Below are 24003 nucleotides of genomic sequence, written 5' to 3' on the forward strand. Positions count from 1 at the left end.
GAGCTTCTCCCATTTGTAGTTTCATGGTGAAGTTGCGGTGCTGCTTTATTGCAAAAAAAAATAAAATCTACATGAAGGGATAACGTACATTAAATCCAGCATATAATAAACCTAAACCCCTCACCTTCCACTGAGCAGTCTGCTCATAAATCCTTTGTGATATTGCTGTAGATGGAGAGGGGAACTCTTCACAGCCTTTTGAGAAGCCTGGAAGTTTGTTGCAGAGTTTGCTGGTCGGCTGCTTCACTTTCATCTTCCATGAATTCTGTCTTATTTCCAATATGGCTGTGAAAGCTGCTAAATCCAAATACTTCTCTGATCTAATTACCTCAAACTCTTGCAACCCATGTGTCCTCTTCTCCACCCTAAACTCTGTTCTCCACCTCACTGAACCATCACCTCTGGAAGCCTCGACTGAGCTGTGCGAGAACTTCTTAAATTTTTTGGGGGGGAAAATTGCGACCACCCGGGCTCTCATTTCTCTTCCAACTCATGACCCATCCATCCCACCTCAATCTGTAGCTCTATTTGACCATTTTGAACCCATCACTCTTATCTTCTCTAGAGCAGGTCATGTGCAGCTTGAAACCTTCTGGTTCCCCCTTTGATGTGGTCCCCGCTCGACTACGAAAGGAGGTTTTTCCTATTCTAGGTCCGTCCATTCTTGCTATTATAAATAGCAGTTTATCCACTGGCATGGTGCCAAAAACCTTTAAACATGCTGCTGTCCAGCCTCTCCTGAAAAAAATCGAACCTTGACCTTTCGTGTCCAACTTCCGGCCTGTCTCCAAACTCCCATTTTGTTTCTAAACTACTGGAGAAAATAGTCAAGTCCCAGTTGAAGTGCTTCCTGGAGGGTCACGCCATCTTAGAGCTATTCCAGTCTCGCTTTAAACCTCTCCACAGCACTGAAACTGCCCTGCTGAATGTCTTTAATGACATCTTCTTAACCACAGATACCGGTGATTCTGTGCTGCTTGTCCTGTTGGACCTCACAGCCGCCTTTTGACACCATCGACCATGAGATCCTCATTGCTAGGTTGGAGCAGTGGGTGGGCATCACAGGGTCAGCCCTCAATTGGTTCAGATCTTACCTCACTGACGGATCCTTTTGTGTCTCCATCAAGGATTTTAGTTCTGCAGCGGCAGAGCTTAAATGGGGCATTCCGCAGGGGTCCATCCTGGGTCCCCTCCTGGGTCCACTCCTATTCTCTTTATACCTGCTGCCGCTTGGTGCTATTTTCTGGAAACGCAACATGCCTTTCCACTTCTACGCCGATGACTGTCAAATTTACTTCCCCCTAAGACACAATGGCACATGCTCTATTCAACCTCTGCTCGACTGCCTGGCTAACATCAGGGACTGGATGGCTTTAAACTTAAGTTTCAATGAAAAGAAGTCTGAAGTCATGTTGTTCCCTCCCAATGACACGATCACAAACCACTGCATCGACCTCTCTGCTCTAACCCTGTCAGAAAAACAAAGAGTCACTAATCTGGGAGTGATAAATATACACTAAGCACTCATAACATAACATTGAACATCAGCACAAACATGAACATGAGTCTGTGTGAGCGGATGTGCACGCATGAACACATGAACATTGAAACAGATCAGCAGCAACATGAAACGGATCAGCAGCAACATGATGTGAGTTTTCACAGTGATTATTCTAGTTAAGAGATTCATGAGTCTTAACAGCCTCAGGGTAGAAGCTGTTCCTCAGTCTAGTGGTTCTACACTTAATGCTTCTCAACCTCCTTCCTGAGGGGAGTGGTGCAAAAAGTGTGTGTGCTGGGTGAGTGAGGTCCTTCATGATGCAGGTGGCCCTTTTCCTGCATCTGGAGGTGTAGATGTCTGTGATGGTGGGGAGGCTGACTCAGTCTTCTGTACAGCCTTCACCACTCTCTGCAAAGCTTTTCTTTCTGCAGCTGTGCAGCCTCCATGCCACACGTTGATGCTGGAGCACAGGATGCTCTCCACTGCACACCTGTAGAAGGAGGTGAGGACTGAGCTTCCCAGACCAGCTCGTCTCAGCCGCCTGAGGAAGTAGAGTCTCTGAGCTTTCTTGATCAGGCTGGTGGTGTTGTTGTCATTCATGTGTACACCCAAGTACTTGTAGCTGGAGACGACTTCCACCGCAGATCCTCTAATGTCCAGGGGGGTGTAGATGTTTTTGTTCCTTCTGAAGTCCACAATAATTTCCTTCTGTCTTCTTCACATTCATGTGAAAGGTATTCTCTTTGCACCAGCTCTCCAGGTGTTCCACCTCTTGCTTGTAGCTGGACTCATCATTGTTTGATGCATCCCACCACCGCTGTATCATCTGCAAACTTTACAATGTGACAGCCTGGATGGGTAGCTGCACAATCAATGTGAGCAGAGTAAACAGGAGGGGGCTCAACACACATCCCTGAGGAGAGCCAGTGCTCAGGGTTATGGTGGAGGAGAAGTTGTGGATCCTCACTAATTGTGGTCTGTTTAAGAAGTCTAGTACCCAGTTGCAAATGGAGGGGCTTAGTCCTAGTGTGAATAGTTTGTCCATCAGGGTTTGGGGGATCATGGTGTTGAAGGCGGATGTGAAGTCCACAAAGACCATATGGACGTAAGAGTTTTTCTGCTCCAGGTGGTCGAGCGCAGTGTGGACCACAGAGGAGATGGCATCCTCTGTTGATCGTTTCTCACGGTATGCGTACTGATTAGGGTCCTCGTTGATGTTGATGGTTGTTTTGATGCGAGTCCTGACCAGTTTTTCAAAGCATTTAGCAACTATCGGGGTGAGGGCCACTGGCCGATAGTCATTCAGACCAGTCACTGTAGAGCTTTTTGGGACTGGGATGATGGTGGCAGTCTTCAGGCAGGTGGGAACTGTCTCCAGGGTAAGTGGGGTGTTAAAGATGTCTGCCAGCACCTCGCAGAGCTGATCGGCATATTCCTTCAGCACTTTTCCGGGGATGTTGTCTGGGCCAGTTGCTTTGTGCAGATTAATCCTCTTGAAAGTACTCCTTACTTCGGCTGAGGTCACGCTGAGATGCTCTTCATCCGGTGGTGAGGTGAGTCTGGTGCTGGGTGGTCTGTTCGGGTCTTCAAAGCGTGCATAGAACTTGAGGGCATCAGGTAGAGATGGGTCTTTGGGGCATTGTTCGCTTCTTCCTTTATAATCTGTTATGCACTTAATGCCCCTCCACATGCTCCGAGGGTCTTGTGAGATGAATTGACCCTCGATCCTCTGCATATGTGGCCTTGGCCTCCTTAATACCAACAACCAGCTCTTTTCTTGTCCTACTCAGCTCCTCTGAGTTTCCAGACCTGAAGGCAGTGTTCCCGGCTTCCAGCAGGGTGCGCACCTCTACATTCAGCCAAGGTTTTCTGTTTGGGTAGCTTTTAACATTTCTGATAGTGGAGACTGTTTCAGTACATGTACTAATGTAACCCAGGGAAGACCCCTCTTCTTGTTCTCTGCTTCGTGTTTGGATGCGACTTTAAAATGAAATCCCGGTATTTAGATGCATATTTACAGACACAGAAAGATGTCACATGGAAAGAATTAAAAAAACTTTTATTAAAACGTACCAGACTTGACTGCTTGTTCTTCTCCAATCCCTGACCCTCAACGTGATGCAGCTTACAGGCTGCAGCTGTTTCCTCCTAGACAGCTGATCCATTGCTTTTACCATGAAAGCTACATCATAAGAAATTCTCCATGTGTTTTCCATTATCGCTGAACAAATTAACAGGTTTGTGCATGAAGCGCAAAGTCTGGTTACAACGGGAATGATTTTAAGAAATTCTCAACTATCTTGGGGGATTGTCCTCAAGAGTACCTTGTTGGTCATTGAGGTTAGACTTCTGATCACATGATGACAGAGTGGATCTGGTCACATGACAGAGTGGGTGAATCAACGTTCCCTCTAATTTGCATCTGTCTGTGCGAACACACAAAGCTCCTTGAGCGCACTGATGACCACTGTGAGCAACATCAAGAGTGCACGCTGCAGCCACACACCAGTATCACACTTGTTCAAAACCTGGGATCATATCAAGTTACGTGGCTTATTAAAATAATCAAATTACAGCAGCAATTTCCATTAGTTTACTTTTAATATAAGTGATATGGCCCACTTCAAATGAAAGACAAAATTCAAGTTTCTTTACGGTCCTAAACATCACATGTGGTGTATGAGGTGGAACGAAACTGTGTACATAGGGTCCCAGTTGTTCCAACGAAAATATACATTTAAAAGAAAGACTGTAATAAAAATCTAAAATATGAACTAAGAATACGCTAAACACTAATAGTGCAAAAACAATACGCCGGACAACAGCAACGCCAACATGAATCTGAGCAGGTGAGTACAAATGAACACGGCAGCGTGAAATAAATCCGCAGCATGGATAGTCAGCAGCACATATTGGCAATCAAGTAGCATTACGATGTTTTTTTTTTTTTTTTTTTGGTTTGTTTGTTTTTCCCCCTCCTGGTTAGGAATTTGAGTCTTAACAGCTTCAGGGAAGAAGCTCAATCTAGTGGTTCTGCACAATGCTCCTCAACCTGCCTGAGAGGAGCGGGGCAAAAAGTGTATGTGCTGGGTGAGTGGGTTCCTTCGTGATTCAAGGAAGCAATTTATGTATAAAGAGAAACCATCTTTTAAACAGAGGAGGTGGTCTCGGATTTCAACTTTTAAAAAACTTTATAATGCCGCTTTAGGACTGAAACACAGCCATTTTCACACCTATCAGGAATTTCAACAATGTGAGCAGAGCGACTCTTATGTGGGTGGAACTAATCAGCATATCAGTCTGAATTATGAACGCATTTACAGACCACATCAAGTTTTATAACTTGAATCCCGCACTCCTTGTTTTGTTTGTTTGTTTTCTAAAGCTACTCGTATGAGAAACGAAATGGCTACAGAACAGAAGCCCAGTTGTTTTTGCTTTTAATCTTGTTTGGACAAAGTATAAAAAAAAACTGTATATAAGAATCTTAAGATATACACTTAAAATATACGCTAAACGAATGCTAAAAATTCATTAAAAGATCTAAGATGTACACTAAATACTGATGTAAAATAATAGTATATTAAACAGCACGAACATGAGTCTGTGGTGAGTAGATGGGTATGAATTAATACAGCAGCATGGATAATCGGCAGCACAGATGTCTCATATCACCAATTAAAGTGGCATTACAGTGATTTTTATTTATTTTTTCTTACAGTGATTATTCTGATTAAGGATTTGAGTCTCAACATCTTCAGAATAGAAGCTGTTCTTCAATCTAGTGGTTCTACACTTAATGCTCCGCAACCTTCTCCCTGAGGAGAGCGAGGCAAAAAGTGTGTGTGCTGAGTAAGTGGGGTCCTTCATGATGCAGGTGGTCCTCTCTGCATCTAGAAGTGTCAAAAATCTTGTTCTTGAGATGGGAAGAGTCCTCCTCTGGTCTGGGTGAGGGTATAAAAAAAAATTGGTTTATAAATAAGGGAAAATATAAATAAATCGCTTTGATGTACAAGTCGCAGGGCATACAAATTATGCAAAAAAAACGGCGACTTGTAGGCCGGAAAATGCAGTATGTGCTGTGTTAAAAATGCACCCTGGCATACCCTGGCACAGTTTAATAGTCAACATCATTTCCTCCTTGTATTTAATATGCAAGACTAATTTTTTGTGTACTGTTATATGTATAACCTTAGTCTTGTCAAGCTCCAAAATTCAGTTGAAACCCGTGCCTTGGTGTGTAAAGTTAATTTTCTCCTCAAAAATAAGTTGAGAACTTGTTTACGGAATTATTCATTTATTTTAATTAAAAGCTTTGTGTGAAAAATGCTATACAAAAGAGCTCAAATCACCGAGCGTCCGCCATATCACCATGTCAGCCCATGTCACGTCAAGGTCCCCTCCCTTTTTCTTAGAGACACTCTACTCGGCTATCCATCCTTTGGTTCAAACCATCTAATACTGCCATCAGGTGGTCAAAAGGTATTACACACCAAGCAAATTAACTTTTTCTTCTAAAATTTGACAATTCTTGTTAAATTTCAAACGATATTGTTTATCGCAATAATTTCTGAGACTATTAATCGCCCAGCAAAATTTATCGTGACAGGCCTAAAATGTTAACATTGAGAACTTTTAACTTGCTCAAGGTCAGATTTAGTTTTGTGCGACAGCTCGTTCCTTTTCTGTCTTTTGCAACCTCTTGTAATAATGTACCAGTCCCCTGTCCCATCTTGAGTCTTCGTACAATTCCAACAGCTTTCAAATTACTTTTCTGCTGAATGTGACACTTGAGGTAGTCCAATTTCCATTCCATCCACTAGGAATGTGCAAAATGGCATAAAATTCATATCACAATATGTATTGTGAAGGGTGGCGATAACGATATATATTGCAATATGTTTTTGGTATAAAACTTGCTAAAAAAAATTGTTTTAAAAGCATAGGGTGTCCTTTTGCCATCATATATTTTGAATTAAAATTCCACTACTAGGTCCAGAGTTTTTAAATAATAAACAAAGTATTAGGCTTCCCTCTTGTAGTGCAAAACAGTGCAAAATATATCAAATGTAGTTTTAGCCATATGTTGTAAACGAAAAAATATGTTAACTCTTAACAGTTTCCAGTCTTGTCACTGAATAAATGAACAGCAACAGAGCAGCATTTTACACTGAAACACTTCACCCTCTAACCCTCTAGTGGGCGACTCCTTCTGCTTTAATGGAGAGCTGACACAAAATGAGTCTGTGGCTTTGACCAGAGGGTCTTTCAGTAAATTGCAACAGAGACCTTCATACAACAGTGTTCTTTTCACAGATCAGAGCAGGTTTCTCTAAAGCTGACCAATGCTTACTTTAACTTTCAATGGGGGAAAAAAAAACCTTTTGACGGAACACGGCATTTTGCGCATGCGTCGGAATACGGCAACGCTACGGCAAGCCGGCTGTAGTTAGCTTGTAGCTTCACTAATTAGCTCTCGAAGAAAAGACTTTAACGCCACTTGCGCACAGTTTTCAATTAAAAAAAAGCAATGATTAAATCTGACAGCTCTGATTTTACACTTGAACACCACTTATGCACAGTTTTCAACTAAAAAAAAAGTAACTATTAAACTGAAAACTCTGATTTTACTTCAGACACAGCATTACTGCTGTTAGCCGGTCGAAGACGGTCTCTATCGTAGGCTAAATTTCTACCGTATACCGTTTATATCGCGCATTCGTACCGTCCACCATAGGCGTTGCAACCATTATATGTGAAGGGGACGTGTCCTCCTCACATAAAAAAAAGTTCATGTGGACCCCCCCCCCCCACACACACACACACACACTTTTACTATAAAACATTAGTTCAGTCGGCGCTGTTTCTTTCTTCGTGAACAAATCCATTCCACTTGATTAATAGGAGAATACTCAAACCACTAAAAATCCACTCCAGGTTTTCCTGGTTACCTCCTCTTACCTGCAGTGCTTCTGCATCTCATCCTACCTTGGCAGAAAATGCACACAGGTGGAGGAGGTGGAGACACCTCTGTGTTGATCGCTTGCCAGTTTAGCGAGCTTAGTGCTGGCAGTTGTTGACCAGGGGTTGATCATAAACATATATTCATGTTAGGAGGATGCTTGAGAGGAGCGCTACGTCTGTAGCATCTTGGCTTCGCAGTAACTGTGACGCTGTAAGACGCTACAGGTGTAAGACACTGTTAAAATGCATTAAAATTAAAATGTCTTTGAAACCCCACACCTTATTGTCGTCAAGCTTCGTGAGAAACATAATTTAGTTGAGTAGTGTTGAACACAAGTAAAGTCTAGTGAAGTTTTTATTTTTCTATAAACTCAAATAGTGCAGATCTGAAGTGTATTAAAGTTGAAATGTTCTTAAAACAGCTGAATTTACACAAACTTGGGTGAGAAACGTACTTTAAGTGGAATTAAAGAAATCTAGATGAAATGTTTTATTTTTTTTTTTTTTGTAAACTAGAGTACAATTTTTGCACATGCACGCGCGCGCACACACACACATTACAGATGCTTCTGACGCCCATGCCGTCCAAAATTTTCCCTCTGAAAACTCGCATCTTTGGCTTTGCTGCATGTTTTGCAAAGCAGACCTTTCTCACTGGAAAAAGAAAAAATCTCACCCAGTTTCACCGATTTTGTTCTTCCATTTGCAGATACTCCCAACAGCCATTCCATCTTAAAAGAACCGCATTTCTTTATTTTAGCTTGGTGAGTTGATGTATTACTGCCCCGTTCGTTTCACCATGAGGGTTTAGAATTTGTCTCTGAACTCCAACTCGCTGTTGCTACCTTGTTTACTTGCTTGCATGGCATCACAACACACATGGCCATAATTTGCGTAACAAAAACACTGTAAATGCTATGACTGACTGCGTCATATTTTTCATTCAACCTGTAGAGGTTAGTCTCTTGGGCTGGACACCTGTCACTCACTGAGTTACATTGCAAAATGATACAGAAAAAATTTTATTTATTTAAAAAATTTACAGTTTGAATTTTATTTTGTGCACATCATAGATTTTCTTGTGCGCGGAGAATGTGCAAGCAGTGCGCAATTGCACAGGTGCGCAGCTTAAAGGGAACATTGGGTGGAGTTATGGTTGGGTATTTGAAACTGTGAGCAAGGCCTTGTACATCTGATTACCTGAGGGCGCTCTCTGTGTCACAAATGCCTGCCCCAATGAGGGGCGGGGTGCTGGGAGCCATGAGCAACCAGCTGTGTCGAAGGAAAATGTTAGTCAGTGGCAGGAAGCTACCGAGAGACAGCAGGAAGTCCTTCAAAATAAAATATGAAAACATAATTTTTTTTTAAATTATGGACCAAAAAAAAAGCATAAATAAGACGCTCCTGCATATAAACCATGGGGTACAAATGTGAGACAAATAGTGGCTTTTACACCGGTAATTACAGTAGTTTTGATTTTATTTTTTTTATTTTTTTTCCTCCCTGTCATTTATTTTTAACAATACAGTCGTGGTTATTGTGTTCAGAGCCATAAATGTATCGATAACTAACCATTTTTTTCAAAACGCATATTCTTACATCTAATGTCCAAATCCAGCATAAAATTTGCTGACTATCATGTTGGACTGAATTAATATTTTCTGTACCAATTGGTCACTTGATTAAATTGCCCCCTATTCAACATGTGAACTATTTGGCTTAAACTGTCATAAATGTTGAACTGCTATGCTAAAGGTCTTGAGCAAAGTTGCACTTCTTTCAACCAAGGTCCTGCCTCATATTTCATACCTACTTACCCATTTCTCTTAATTTCTCATCAGAGTGCAAGGAGAAAGTGGACATCCTGGACCTGCTGCACAAAGCCAAAGTAGACCTGAAGCCCCTTCTGTCAACACTCTCAGCCAACAAAGCCCGACTACAGGAAAGCAGTGAGTGCTAGTTCAGGAAAATGTTTCTGCACCCAGCATGTGGGGCCTCATTTCTTACTACAGCTTAAAATCATACACCATCTGCATAAGATGCTTACCTCACCGATCATTTATTGCTTTTGTCAATCATTTCCTTGTGCAGTTATTTGATGTCTTCCATCATGTAGCAACTTGCATAATTTTAAAAAGACCAGTTTTCAAGTTGCGTTTATTTGTCATATGCAAGGTTAACACAAGGTCCACAGCACAATGAAATGCTCAGGATGAAGAGAACTGATTTGACTTGCTTAAAAAAATTAAATAAAAAAAAAAAATACTAAAGCACGCAATCAGAATAAACTTTATTGGCATTGCACCGAGATACGAGAATATGTACATACAGTCGTCCGAAAGATGGGCGGAGTGCACGAAGCTGCGGCTATAAATAATTAGCGCGGCCCTCTTATTCTTATTCAGAATAATATTTTGCTTGGATGAGAAAAGGAAAGAAAACATGAGAGACTATATATATATATATAGATATATAGATATAGATAGATAGATATAGATATATAAAAAATCTCTCACTCCGTGTTCTAAACGGGGCATGATTTGAGGCATCAAAAAAACCTACCACAGCAAAGCAACATAAACAGACATTATACCTGTACATATAGGCCGGTGAAAACATTGAATTTTTAAGGGAAAGTTGTAGCATAGTCCAGATAAGGGGTGACATTCATCTTCAGCTCAGTTGAGGTTCTGTTACATGTCCACGGCCTTGGGGAAGGGAGGGATGAAGAAACAAAGTATCTTTGTTGTTTTCAAAACATTCCAGGAGGAGTTGAGAAGTCCGGCGTCAAGGCCACAATTTGGGTAAGGCAGAACTCGTGAATTGTTGTTTCTGCCTTATTAAAGTCTCGCTGGTACATATTCTCTGATGAAACTCCAAAACAGCCGAATTGTTCCTTTACTCCAAAAGTCGAGCTCACAACTTCTCCAAGATTATTCCCACCGTTCATGGGTGCTGCCAGGAAGATCACAGTCCTGATAACAGCTGCTCCAACTCCGTTGCAGATTCCCACATTCAGTGTGAGCACTGTCGAGCTTCAACACATCCACACAAATTTGTAGACAATCCAAGATTTCACCATCCCAAACAGCAAAATAACCAGTTGTCATCATTAATCCAATTTTTTTCCGTCGAGGTAAGAGGGTCCTCCTTACCCTGACTCCTGTCGGGAGAAGTTGATCAATTTTGTTGAGACCAGCTGATCCTTCCAATTAAGAGGTATGCAGGGAAAAAAAGGGACTTTTTAAGGGTTCACAGGACAAAAGAGCGCAGCAGGGAAGCGGGTGGGGGGGAAGACGGGGAAACTCGTCTGGTTTCACCGGAGAATGGAAGGGGGTGAAAAAAGTACCAAAAAGTGAAGATGTAATATTTATATTTACAAGGTCCTAAAGAGAGAATGGTAGTCAATAACATGGTAGAATTTTTAACAGTGCAAGCGGGATGAATTTGTATGAATAAAGTATTTCAAGATAGTAATATAAGCTAAAATGCACATGATATACAGGTGCTGGTCATAAAATTGGAATATCATGAAGAAGTTGATTTGTTTCAGTTATTCCATTCAAAAAGTGAAGCCTGTATATTATGTTCATTCATTACACACACTGATACATTTCAAATGTTTCTTTTGGACAACTGTCAAGTCGGCAGTCTTCCCCATGATTGTGTAGCCTACAGAACTAGACTGAGAGACCATTTAAAGGCCTTTGCAGGTGTTTTTAGTTAATTAGCTGATTAGAGCATGGCATCAGGTGTCTTCAATGTTGAACCTTTTTATATATTTTCTGAGATACTGAATTTGGGGTTTTCATTTGTCAGTTATAATCATCAACATTAAAAGAAATAAACATTTGAAATACATCAGTCTGTGTAATGAATATAATATAAAGTTTCACTTTTTGAATGGAATTACTGAAATAAACTTTTTTTTCATGATATTCTAATTTTATGACTAGAACCTGTATGAAGGCAACAGACCAAGAAGTGATTTAATGATTAATATATACCAGTGAGAGAGTCTACGTGAAGCTAATAGGTATGTTAATGATCATACATAATACAGCCACATATTGCTGCAGCAATAAACAATAAACATAATAGCTGTCACAAGCTAATATTAGTCAATCATATTGTCACAGATGTGGCTTGGTGCAATGTTATTTCCAGTTATTTATTGGGAGTTTAGTAATCTGACAGCTTGTAGATAATACCTGTCCTTTTTGTACGCGATGGCAGACTCCTGTATCGTCTGCCTGAGAGTAGCAGACGGTAGAGGTTGAGTAGACTTGTCGACTAGTCGATTCTACATCGCGTGAGTTTTTACATTTCACGTTGACAGTCAGCACCCACTGCCCTGCTGTTCCCAGCCCTATTCCACCCAATCTACTTGGTGGATTAAATAAAATAAAACTAAAAACAGTGGGGTGGTAGAGCTGTCATTTCCAACATGGCCACGTCCAGCCCAAGCCAAAATAATGGGCTGGATGGGCGGGCGGGTTGGTGTCTGGCTTTTGATTGCATCAGCAGATGCACACGGCTGACAATCCTGTTTGGATCACCACCAACCGCGCTGACCAGGCGGTTAAAATATCTACAAATAAAGTCCAGATGGATGACTATCGGTGACCCACCTGAAGCTTTCCAGCCACTGCGTCAGCAGACTTGCACGGCCAAGCCCGGCCGCTTTAGAGGGACAGAAGAGCTTTTCACTCGGCTACTGAAAAGTCCAGATGGATGGCTGCCAGCGACTCACCTGTGGCTTAACTGGACCCAACTGCTGCGTCGGCAAACTTGCTCAGCCGACGACTATTAAAGATGTTATGATAAGGTGCTCCACCACCGCCCGCCCCGCTGCCCTCAGTTCCATTCCACCCAATCCACGGTGATGAATTAAATAAAATAAGGCTATAAACAGCTGGGTGGGTGGCAGTGGTGGATTCCACTGTTGATTTTCCACATTTTGATTACCAAATTGAAAATTTAAGTATTTGTCAGATCTTTCATAATGTTAAAATTCAATTCTGTTTATTTATATAATGCCATAATTCCCATTATATTAATAAAACTTGTACTTTAATAATTCACAAAGTCCCTTTTTTTAATGTCTCAGCTAATTCAGGGGTGGTGCTCTCACTGGAGGAAGTGGAGGGAGAGATGAAGGGAATGAAGTTGTACGCAGAGCCACGTGTGAAGAAGGTGTCCCCTCCACAGAGAAGAGATGGCACACCCTTTATGGCTGAGCATTTAGAGGAGGCTTTAACTGGTGGCCCCAGCAGCCGACCACGTTCGCGTGATACAGACATGTCAGCCTTTAATAAACTGGTCAGCACCATGAAGGCAAGTGGAACTCTGCCAACTCACCCCAAACTCAACACAAACAATGTAAGTATTTCTCCCATTATCGTTTCTGTTGTCCACTGGATAACTAACTCTGCATGCTGCAAAGAAATTGGTACAATCTGGCCCTGTGATGCTACATCCAAGCTTTTATACTAAAATCAGACGACTCATTGGAAAAACTGAACTAAATGATGGTGGGCATAAATTTCAGTCATGATGGATATGTTTTCGCTTACATGTTCACTATTTAAAAACGGTCCTTTTTGCAAGTGAGCTCAAAATTGTTAAATTCAAAAATGGAAATGAGAACCATGTGAATGGTCATTGGATGAAGGATCATGAAAGCATAATGATAAAGATTACTAGCTTGCATGAGGGACGGTTCACTTGGGTTCAGGTGTATGCACTTATCTCAGTATGCCTGACTTGTTTATGGTTTGGGAGGTTTAGCTTATTTTATTTCTAACATGCCAAAATTGCATATCTATCCATCCCATTATCTTTTACCCGCATATCTTTTGACAATTATTTGCGTCTCCCATACTTGGACAGCAAAAAGGCTTACTGAGATGAAATTTGGAGATGTGTATTTTAATTCATAATTTAATTATGAACTGCACCTATATTTCCCCCCACCCTCTGTAAAATGCAGCAACCTTCAGATCAAAGTGTGACACTGCCTGACGCACCTGCTCAGCAGCAGAAAAATATATTCCAGGTGTGTATGTTGACGTTCTAAGGTAAATTATCACAAATGTTCAGGGCAGGCTTGAGATCTTTGTTCATATGTCTTGTGTTAATCAGGGCTGAATACAAATTGTGGTCAAACTGCTTTTGGACAAAATGTAGAACAAACGTTCTTAAGTAACAAATGGAGTGTAAACGGAACATGACAGGAAAATTGTGTGCTGTTAGGTTTCAACAACAGATGCTCATCAATTTGAAGCTCAGTTTGTTGTTTCCAGTATAGGTTAGGAATGTCTTATTAAAAATCCATCTATCTATCCATTATCTTTTACCCGCTTCTTCCATTTTGGGTCACATGGGTCCCGGTGCCCATGTCCAGCAATCACTGTGCGAGGGGTGGGGTACACCCTGGACAGGTCGCAAGCCCATCACAGGGACACAGAGACAAACGAGACAAACGAACATTTTTCAGTCAGGTCATCTGAACGGTTTCTTTTATTGTGCTGAAACGTTGCGCCTTCGATCCAGAAGGCTTCATCAGTCAAGGAAACGCACAACAAAACTGATTCTTCCCCCAACAGCTTATTCCAAAGTGGAACAAACCAGTTCTGCTTGTGATAAGATGGTCCCTTTGGTATGCCCCTCCTCCATTGCTGGCCCTCATCCTTTTTGACAGTCTTGTCAAACTGGTTGAAAACATCAAAGTCCATGCTCAATAATCCAGGTATAAAATCCAACATTTTTCAGTCAGGTCATCTGGACAGTTTCTTCAGAGGGCCGGCAATGGAGGAGGGGCGTACCGAAGAGACCATCTTATCACAAGCAGAACTGGTTTGTTCCACTTTAGAGTAAGCTGTTGGGGGAAGAATCAGTTTTGTTGTGTGTTCCCTTGACTGATGAACCCTTCCGGATCGAAGGAGAAACACTTAAGCACAAAAAAAGAACCTGTCCAGTAGGGCATTAACAGAGTACTCGAGTAACACATCGATTGCTAGGACATCTATCGAGGTTAAAAATGTTACGTCGAGTATCCGTAGTGATGTCATATTATGTGACCACCGTATGACCGTAGGGGGCGGTGTTGCACTGTTGCAGGTCAGAGTATGGTGTAACACTGGGTCCAATCCACCGAACCAGAACCAGTTTCGGTTTAAGTTGCATTTTTGAGTGCTGCATGTTTCTTAACGTTTGCAGTTTAATAATAATAACTAATAGTTTAGTTTTTCATAGGACTTATTTGCAGTATGGTACTGGTAGGAGCATAATATACGCTCCCAATGTTTTGTTGGTCTTTTTTTTTTTGTAAATAATTACCTTTTTTGCGGATTTATTTATTTTTTGTATCTTGAGATCTACGATGTCATCAAATACTCTAGTTCTACTATGGGTTTTATTATGTTAATGTCGAGTTTAAAAATTATATACTCGTTCAACCCCTACTGTCCAGATGACCTGACTGAAAAATGTTGGATTTTATACCTGGATTATTGAGCATGGACTTTGTTCAGACAAACAATCATTCACACTCTCACTCGCACCTAGGGACAATTTAGAGTAACCAATCAGCCTAACATGCATGTTTTTGGTCTGTGGGAGGAAACCGGAGTACCTGGAGAAAACCCACGCATGCACAGAGGGAACATGCAAACTCCACCCAGAAAGGCCCCCGGATCGGGATTTGAACCGGGGACCTGCTCGCTGAGAGGCAGCAGCTCTACCAGTTGCGCCACCATGCTGTCCCTTATTAAAAATGTTATTCAATATTTGTCAAAATGTAAAACTGTGCACTGTTTGTGTTTGAACTTGTGTACATTTATTTATTTATTTTATTTATTCATTCATTCATTCATTTCAGTTAAAACGAGACTTATTCCATACAAATAAAATAAGATACATATAAAATAAAAGGCAGCAGAAGAACGAATTCTTATCATTTCTGCCCCTTCTAAACCATACCAATTCAAAACAATCTAATCAAACAATACATAATACAACCAACCATAAAACTTATCACAATTCATTATAATTCCATATCATTATCCAACTTATTTTTCATCATCAATACATTCTTAATCTTTTTTTTTTAATACAACTAATGAATTCTCCTTTTTGATATCATTATCCAAACCATTCCATAAACTAATTCCCTTGATTGAAGTAGACCTACCCTTAAAATTTGTTCTGTATTTCATCTTTACAAAAATATCTGTTCCCTTTAAATTATAACAACTATTCCTTTTAACGAAATACACTTGTATGTTTGATGGTAAATTTTGGTTCTGAGCCTTGTACAAAAATAATAGAATATTGTAATCCACCAAATCATAAAACTTAAGCATTTTCAGTTGATAAAACAAAATACTTGAAGGATTGCGATAATGCTTTGCGATAACTCAACTCTTTTTTTGTAAAATAAAAATAGACTGTTGCAGTTTTACAAGCTGTACCCCAGATAGCAACACAATAAATCGTTGGTTACGTACTGTAACCCCAGATTCCGTGAGTATAAGCGTAGCCCTTTAAGGCTGTCGCTTGGTGGGTTTATCCCGTTATGCGGAGCATTACACTGAAAAAGTTAGTCCACGCCCACCTGCTGTGTGGGCCCCACCCGGTCCGTATAAGTTACGTTAAGAGCGAGAAATCGGCTCCCAAAAAAGCTTTTTCTTCAGCCATTTAGGAGCCAGTGAGGCCAGACGCTTAAAGGGCTACGCTTATACTCATAGAATCTGGGGTTATAGTACGTAACCGACATTCTATTTCGTATAAGCTTCGCCCTTTAAGGCTGTCGTTTGGTGGGTTAAGGGCGAAGCAGATGTGGTCCTCGCCTCACTGGGTCCATTCGAACACCGTATGAAGCAGAAGCTTGCCCAAAAACGTCTCGTCACTCAGCTCCCCATGTGCGTAATTGCGCATTGCGTAATTATGTGTGCCATGCACAGTCGCATGTTGTGTAACTGCATTCTGAATACATGAACGCCCTTGAAAACTTCAACGGGGAGGGAAAAAGCTGAAAGAACCATGAACCAACCGGTTTATGGCTGAACCGTATGAACAGATTAATAACAGGAGAGCTGATTATTAATCAAATGAAATGATTGGTAACAATAGTTGTGAAACTGATTAGTAACAATAGAACCAAAATAACAGTCACAACTTGTGACTGATAACATCTCACACTGTAATGCATGCAGACAGATATGAGTAAAGCGGAGTTCCATGAACAACAATATTCATTCTGTAAAACACTAAAGACAGAATGTGTCATGGAACGAGCCGTCACATTACGTAAATAAAAGCGAATAAATGAGCAGGGTGTTGACCACGCGGCCACAGTGCAAAATGTCCTGCATTGACATACATTATGCAAAGCAGTCGAAGATGCGATACCCCTGGTCGAGTGTGCTCTGAGGTTGACAGGAGGCTCTAAATCTGATGCTCTGTAGGATTCAGAAAAGGCCTCACACAGCCAGTGTGACAAGCGCTGGGTGGATAACGGGCGACCTGCAGATGCATCTCTATAATGCACAAACAAATGTTGACGCATTGCAGCTGTGCGCGCTATGTAACCCGTCAACGCCCGCACAGGACAGAGGAGATAAAAAGATGCTACTTCTTCTGGTCTGTGTGAGGGGGGGGGGGGGCGAGGCGACGACCCCTCCAACGATATCGCTCTTGATTAAAAAGAGCTTGTGATGTTTTAGGCATAAAAGCTGGGTTGGTCTAAAATCAGCTGAGCTGCCGTCAGCCTGAATTCTGAGACATGATGGAGCGACAGAGAGGGCAGATAAAACACTCACTCTCTTAGCGGATGTTAAAACCAGCAGCAGGGCTGTTTAAAGAGACAAGAATTTAAGTGGAACCTGATCCAAAGACTCAAATGGAGCTTTGATCAGGACCTGCAGGACCAGTATTAAATCCCACTGTGGAACAAGTGGGTGTGAAACAGGCCTGCGTCTCTGAACCTGGCCTTTTTGAAAACGCTTCATCAGCGGATGATTAAAACCTGTTCTGTCTCAGAAACCTTCGTGGCAGGAAGAGATGACTGCAGCATACGTTTTAAACGTGCTGGATACAAATTTCTGTCCATCAGCTGCTGCAGAAAGGATAGCACGCCGCCTAATGGACATGAGGTGGCCTCTACACCCTTCTCTGTACACCAGCGCTGAAAAGTTGTCTGCTTTGATGCGTACATCGCTGTGGTAGATGCAGCACGTGAAACCTGAATTGTGCGCACTACCTCCTGTGGGCGACCCATCCTCTCTAAGTGGATCTGTTCCAACGGCCAGACCCACAGATGCTGGCCTATTTCTGGGTAACTCCTGGTCGCTCCTGCCTGGAGGAGAGCGTCCTCCTTCCACGGCAGTTTCCACAGGCACCCCGACAGCAGGCATTGCAGGGTTGGGAACCATGGTGCGCTCACGCGTTCGGGGTCACCAGAAGAGCTGCCAATCCCTCCTCCTGAACTTGGTTCAAGAACCGTAAAATCAGAGGAGGTGGAGAAAAAACGCGTACAGAAGCATTTTGGGCCATGGGCTGTGGGCAAACGCATCCACCCCCAGCGGTGGTTCGTCTCGTGGGCTCAGAGAAAACCATAATTGACACTGAGCGTTTTCTCGTGTCACAAACAGGCCCACAGCTGCTATTTCAATCTGAGTCAAAATGTTCCGTAAGAGGATGATTAGAGGTTGTTCTGTCTCTGACAACTTTGAGACAAGAAGAAAACATGGCTGCAGCATACGATAATTGTGCTGGACACCAGATTTCTGTCCCATCGACTGCTGCAGAAAAAGGACAGCATGTCGTCCAGTGGACATGAAGTGGCCTCTACGCCTTCTCTGTACAGCAGCGTTGAAAAACTGATCACTTGATGTGAACAGCGCTGTGGTGGTTGCAGCACGTGAATCCTGAATCGTACGCACTACATCTTGAGAGAGATCCATCCTCTCAAAAAGATCCGCACAGCGGCCAAACCACAGGTGCTGGCCTATTCTGATTAATTCCTGATCGTTCCTCCCGCCTGGAGGAGAGCGTCTTCCCTCCACGGCAGGTTCCACGAGTGTCCTGATAACAAATGTCGTAGGCCTGGGAACCATGATGCGTTCACGCACTTGGGACAGAGGAGCTGTCAGTCCCTCCTCCTGAGCTCTGTTCAGAAAACCGTGATATCAGAGGGAAAGAGGAAGGTGAAAAAGCATTACGACCACAGGCTGTGAGCAGGCACGTCCACCCAGCGGTGGATCGTCCCGTGGCTCCACGATAATTATAATTGACATTGAGCGTTCTCTCGTGTTGCTACACGTCCACAGGCGCTGGCAGGATTCCTGCCGTGTCTGAGCCATAGCTTTGGGAGGAAGGTCCCAGGTCCCCGTGCCACAAAGGACTGTCTTGGACATCCCATCCGCCCCCTGTTCAGAATACATGAGATGTACCCACTCCAATGGAGAGCAGATTGGGTGTGCCCCACACAGCATCTGTCTCACAATGTGGCACATGGTTGAAACGCATGCATCTCCTGCCAGTATGTATGCAACAGTCACTTGCTGTCTGTGTAAATCAGAAAACCCTGATGATTCTGCAGCTTAAGGTCAGTGTTTAGTCACATTCAAGGAGCCCCTGCGACGCTCCAAAAACATTTAAATGAGCTGCTGTGTGGAGAACTACAGCGGCCCCACAGCTTGTTAAATGTGTGTGCCTCTGTGAAAAACTGACATGTGTGACGTAGGTCTGCTGACGGAAAACAGCTGTCACTCAACCGATTCACGTGAGTTGCACTGCTGCCACCTGTCTATACAACTGCTCAACAGCAGCAGGTGTCCAGATAAAGCAGAGTTAAGGCGGCTCGGACGCATAATGGTGTTGTTTCTCACAGTTCAGAGATTGACAATCTAGAATAAATCTCATCTTCCAGTTTGTTGGGACCAGGAAGTGATGAGAGAGGGACCTTGCGTTTTCCTCTCCTTTGCGACTCCAGAAATAACATTTAAAACAGAATTTCCTGAGCTTCTGCAAGAGGGGATGAGGTCTGTTCATAAATGACCGAAAAAACGGCAGAGTTCTTCCACACCGGGTTTTGAGCTGGACTGCAGCGTGAATCCCCGGATGAAAACAGTTCGCCCATCCGTCTGGAGTGCGCGCTCATAAGTACCCGTTATAAGTTATAAGGCGGGCACGCATTTATGCTGTGAAAAACTCTCGTGCATGCTGATGTGAGCTGGAGCACGCTGAGTGAGAAAGAAAAAACACACGCTTCCCTGAGCATGCAAGACGTTGTGTGGAAGCAGCTCATCTGTGTTGTGCTCACGTTGTGTGCAGCTGCTCCATGTAAACGCTTGGGAAGCGGGTGCGCGTATGAGCCGACGTGCCCTGAAGGGTCGTGTGTGCGCGTCCTCATTCATGCGACGCCTTAAGCCAGGATTGCCACGGTGGCGTGCGTTGGCACTGGTGCGGTCAGGAAGCAGCGCACAGCATCGGTGGAGCAAGTTACCACTGGCCCGGTCTTCTTCGCGGATGCCGGAGACGAGCCGTTGTGAAGTCTTGTGCGGCTGCTGACGCCGCGGGAGCTCGCGTTGGCACTGGTGCGGTCAGGAAGCAGCGCGCGGCATTGGTGGAGCTAGGCTACCACTGCTCAGTCTGCAGAAACACGTTCATTCTTGGCTGCAAGTCACGTGAACTTTTGAGTGATTCCACGAGCTGCAGTATTAGTTCAGAAAACCTTCTTCGAGGATGCCTGAGCAAAGCGCTAAGAGGCTTGTGAAAGCTGCTGACGCCGCGGGAGCGCGCGTTTGACACCACTGCGATGAAAAAACGTGTGTCGCTCCTGCCGAGAGCGAGGTACGTTGCTGAGCTCGTACCGCGGTCTCACGTTAACGTTGACGTGAACGGCGGGCGCTTTCATGCCGCGGGAGCGCGTATCGGCGCCGCTGGCAGTGAATGAAAAACAACCTTAAAAGGCTCATTCGTGATGAGTGTGTGTGATGGAGCCGCTTGTCAGATAAACCATGCTGACAGCCTGGCTAAAAGACACTTCATCATAAAATGATGTTATTTCACATTGTCATCAACACACCTCCAGTAACCCGACACCTGGTTACCTTCCGTTGAGCTCTGTTGTTGTCGTGGAGGGCCCCCTGTTGGCGAAGTCCGGGAAAAAAAATGAACTTCCGGATGCCGGGGACGTCTTGACGGGAGGAGCTGGCGTAACAGAGCTGGGGAGGCGTGCAGCCGTGGAGCATCTTGAAATGATCTCTCGCTGATGAAAAGAGGACCTCCAACAAAAACTCCTGCAGCTCTCCTGAGAGGAAGGTGGAGTGACGAGCCAGGAGAACCTCTGGGACCTCGTTCTCCAGCTGCGATGCGGGGCGGCAGACCGCAAAAGAGGCGCACCGGTTGAGGATGACGTCAGCTGCCCTGTAGACGGAGCGTACTGCAGGGGCCGGCAGCGTTGTTAGCAAGCAGCCGCTACGAGAGCGGAGCGAGCCGAAGGACAGAGGGGCACGTCTCTTCCCGCCTCTGAGCGTGTACGCCAACAGCGTAACGTGTTGTTCGCTGCGGCCATGTGGAACGCATGCTGGTGAGCTCAGTTGGAGAGTGGTGTCACCGTCACGGTTATGCTAACCGGAGGCACGGGACGCTGGTCCACCTCGACATCTTGCTCCAATGAAGCCTCCATCAGGCTCGGCTCCAGGGGGCACGGAGGGACTTTCCGCTTGGTGAACCCCTGCTCTTGAGATGGGTGCGGACTGTGGAGACCGGCTCCCCAATCTACCAGGAAAGAACCGTCTGTGGCCTCGCCCGTAGGACGTCCTGTTGGAACACGAGGCCATATGGATCAAGACGGTGAGCCGGAATGGAACCCAGTAAACAACCTTCCCGCCGGATCATCCGAACTGGCGGGAAAAGGCGTGGGACGTAAAAAAGGTCCCTTCATGTCAGCCGCCTCCTGGGTTACGCCGGGCAACCCCTGAGGGCGCCGTCGGCCGTGAGCGGTGTGATCGCCGATGCGAAACGAGGTGGGATGGGGTGAGCATTCACTCAGCCCCCCTCCGACACTAGGCTCTCCAGGAGGGAATGAGCAGCGGGGGGCTGCAGCTGAGCGCCGCCTGTCCCGGAGGAACCATCCGATTCACTCCGAGGGTCTGCGATAAGAGGAAAATTACAAGATGGCGTTGTCCAGCGTGTAGTGACCTGTCGCTGAGAAATATTCTTCGGCGCTTACCTTGAAATAAGACTGCTCGGCAGCTTTTCCTCGGGGAGGAGAACTCACCGGACGACCGGAGGTCGACTGCCGGGCCAAGCATCCTTAACAAAGGTTGGTCATCTACACAACTTTCCTTCTTCGTTCTTCTGACAGTGCTATAGCTCGCTGAAGAAAAAATGGGATTTCCCGCTCTTAACGTAACTTATACGGACCGGGTGGGGCCCACACAGCAGGTGGGCGTGGACTAAATTTTTCAGTGTAATGCTCCGCATAACGGGATAAACCCACCAAGCGACAGCCTTAAAGGGCGAAGCTTATACAAAATAGAACAAATGTGGCACAACAATTGTATTGTACAGTAGACGCAATGCTTTATCAGTCAGAAATTCATACATCCTTTCTAAAAATAAATAATTCAAATGAGACCAAAGTAAAAATGACTAAATCTAAGAACATTCTAACCCTGTGATGTTTTTATGTCACTTGAAGCAGCAGTTTAAATTCTTCTGGCCCAAACTAATTTTGTTCAGTCTTATGAAGAAAAGCCCTTACACAGGACAATTTGTCACTTGAGTTTAACTTTCATATTGTAAAGCAAAGAGTGAATTTTTCAAAAATCTGTTTTGTTTTGTAGGAGCTATTGGGAGGTCGTAGCGTCTCCCCAACACCTTTAGGTGGTTTGTTGGGCAACTCTGAGCCTCCAGTGGTTGCTGCTCCTCTACATGGTTTACTACACAAGGGCCCCTCGCCCCCTCTCTTCCCACCGAGGGCCCCATCACCTGACTACTTTAAAAGCAGGTTGCCACCTTCTGCAGGTAATGACAGTAAAAAGTTTCAACAGAATTAAATACCTTTTGGTACACAGAGACAGATTTTAAGTTAAACAAATTTGAAAGTGGGCTTAATGTGTTTTCATATAACAGCTATTTGTGAATTGTACATTTTAGTTTGCGTAGATTAAAAGCTGAATTGTTGGTTCTTCTGTTTTCTTCAAGGATTTCCTGTTGGTCCTCAGCCCATCCTGTCGGAACAGTTTGCTGATGTACACCGGTCGATCAGTCCTGCACAACAGGTAACACCGTTAAACATGCTGGACTATCGCACAGTAAAGAAGCTCAGATTGTCATAAAGAGAGCTCTCATTCAGGTGTCTAAATTCAACTCTGGCACTCGTCAAATTTATGGAAACTAAACTGAAATGGGTTCAAGACTTCTGCAACAATTCTATTTTTGAGAGAATTGATCGCACAAATATGTTCAATAGGCAACTAATTTGTGAGCTTCTGCATTCACGTTGCAGCTCTTAAGGCTCAAATCCAATATTTATTTTTTGCATGGTTGTTTATCATTAAAATTCGACTCCAGCCTACTCCAGTGTGAATTGTTTACACTGATATGACCTGCATGCACAGATGAAAATGTTAACGGCACACCCAACATGTGGCGTTCAAGGACGTAGATATGAATGCTAAACATGTTAACGTATGAATCAGTCCTCAAGTTGATGTGCAATCAGAAAAGATTCAATTATTTGACATGCTTAATTATTTCAGTTTATATATGCTCCAGCACAGCATTGTATTTTTGGAATGGGGGTGGCGTACTGAAGGTAGAAGCAAAACTCAAATCAATCCCATCACGTTGGTATTGATATGGTCCTATAAGATACTAATGTATCTTATGTTGGTATCAAATCTGTTATCCAGAACAGGGGAAATTCAAGGACTAAAGATGAAGAAATTGGACTTTTGTTCTGTGGCTGAGGCTGTGCAGAGTTCCAAAATTGGCTCTGAATGACATTATTATTGACGTAATCGATACTGGGATCGATCTTCATACCTCACTGATGTAAAGGTTGAATGAAGTGCGACATGACGGTTCAGACTGGGGTCGCTTTGAAAAACAATGGACGTGAATTTGATATCAAGACCTGGGTCAGATAAGAATCCCCCCCCCCCCCCCCCAATTGTCACATTCAAACTGCCATAAAAATTCAAATATGGGTCATATAGCGGTAAAAAAAAGCTTGAATTTGGCTGCAATTGCCTTCAGTGTAAATGTAGCCATAACATAAGGATTTTGAAAACCCCTGTGAATGTTTCAAGGTCTTTTTGGAAACTCCCTCATGAATGTTGATTGCCATTCGTCACAATACAGTAGCGATGTTTACATACGCAAAATTCTTTGGTCGGACTGAAATGTATTTGGATTAAATAATCTAAATTTGTCATTTACATGGGCACAGTCCGTTCATGAGCGTTTACATGCAGCAGGCTTTTATTCAAAATAGAAGTACTGACATGCGCAGAGTGGTA

At 43.6% G+C, this 24003-nt stretch overlaps 1 protein-coding gene across 1 annotated transcript in view; it reads left to right on the forward strand.

Annotated features, from left to right (window-relative positions):
• eif4enif1 (eukaryotic translation initiation factor 4E nuclear import factor 1) overlaps positions 1-24003 on the forward strand; it is a 40443-nt gene that overhangs the window by 11301 nt on the left and 5139 nt on the right. Inside the window, exons 9-13 of the mRNA XM_037678703.1 lie at positions 9307-9414; positions 12576-12847; positions 13458-13523; positions 22324-22504; positions 22685-22761. Of these exons, the coding sequence (XP_037534631.1) occupies positions 9307-9414; positions 12576-12847; positions 13458-13523; positions 22324-22504; positions 22685-22761 (704 nt within the window). The remainder of the gene's footprint in view (positions 1-9306; positions 9415-12575; positions 12848-13457; positions 13524-22323; positions 22505-22684; positions 22762-24003) is intronic.

Source organism: Nematolebias whitei, chromosome 7, assembly GCF_014905685.2.
Source record: "Nematolebias whitei isolate Nwh7 chromosome 7, NemWhi1, whole genome shotgun sequence".
Lineage (NCBI taxonomy): Eukaryota > Metazoa > Chordata > Actinopteri > Cyprinodontiformes > Rivulidae > Nematolebias > Nematolebias whitei.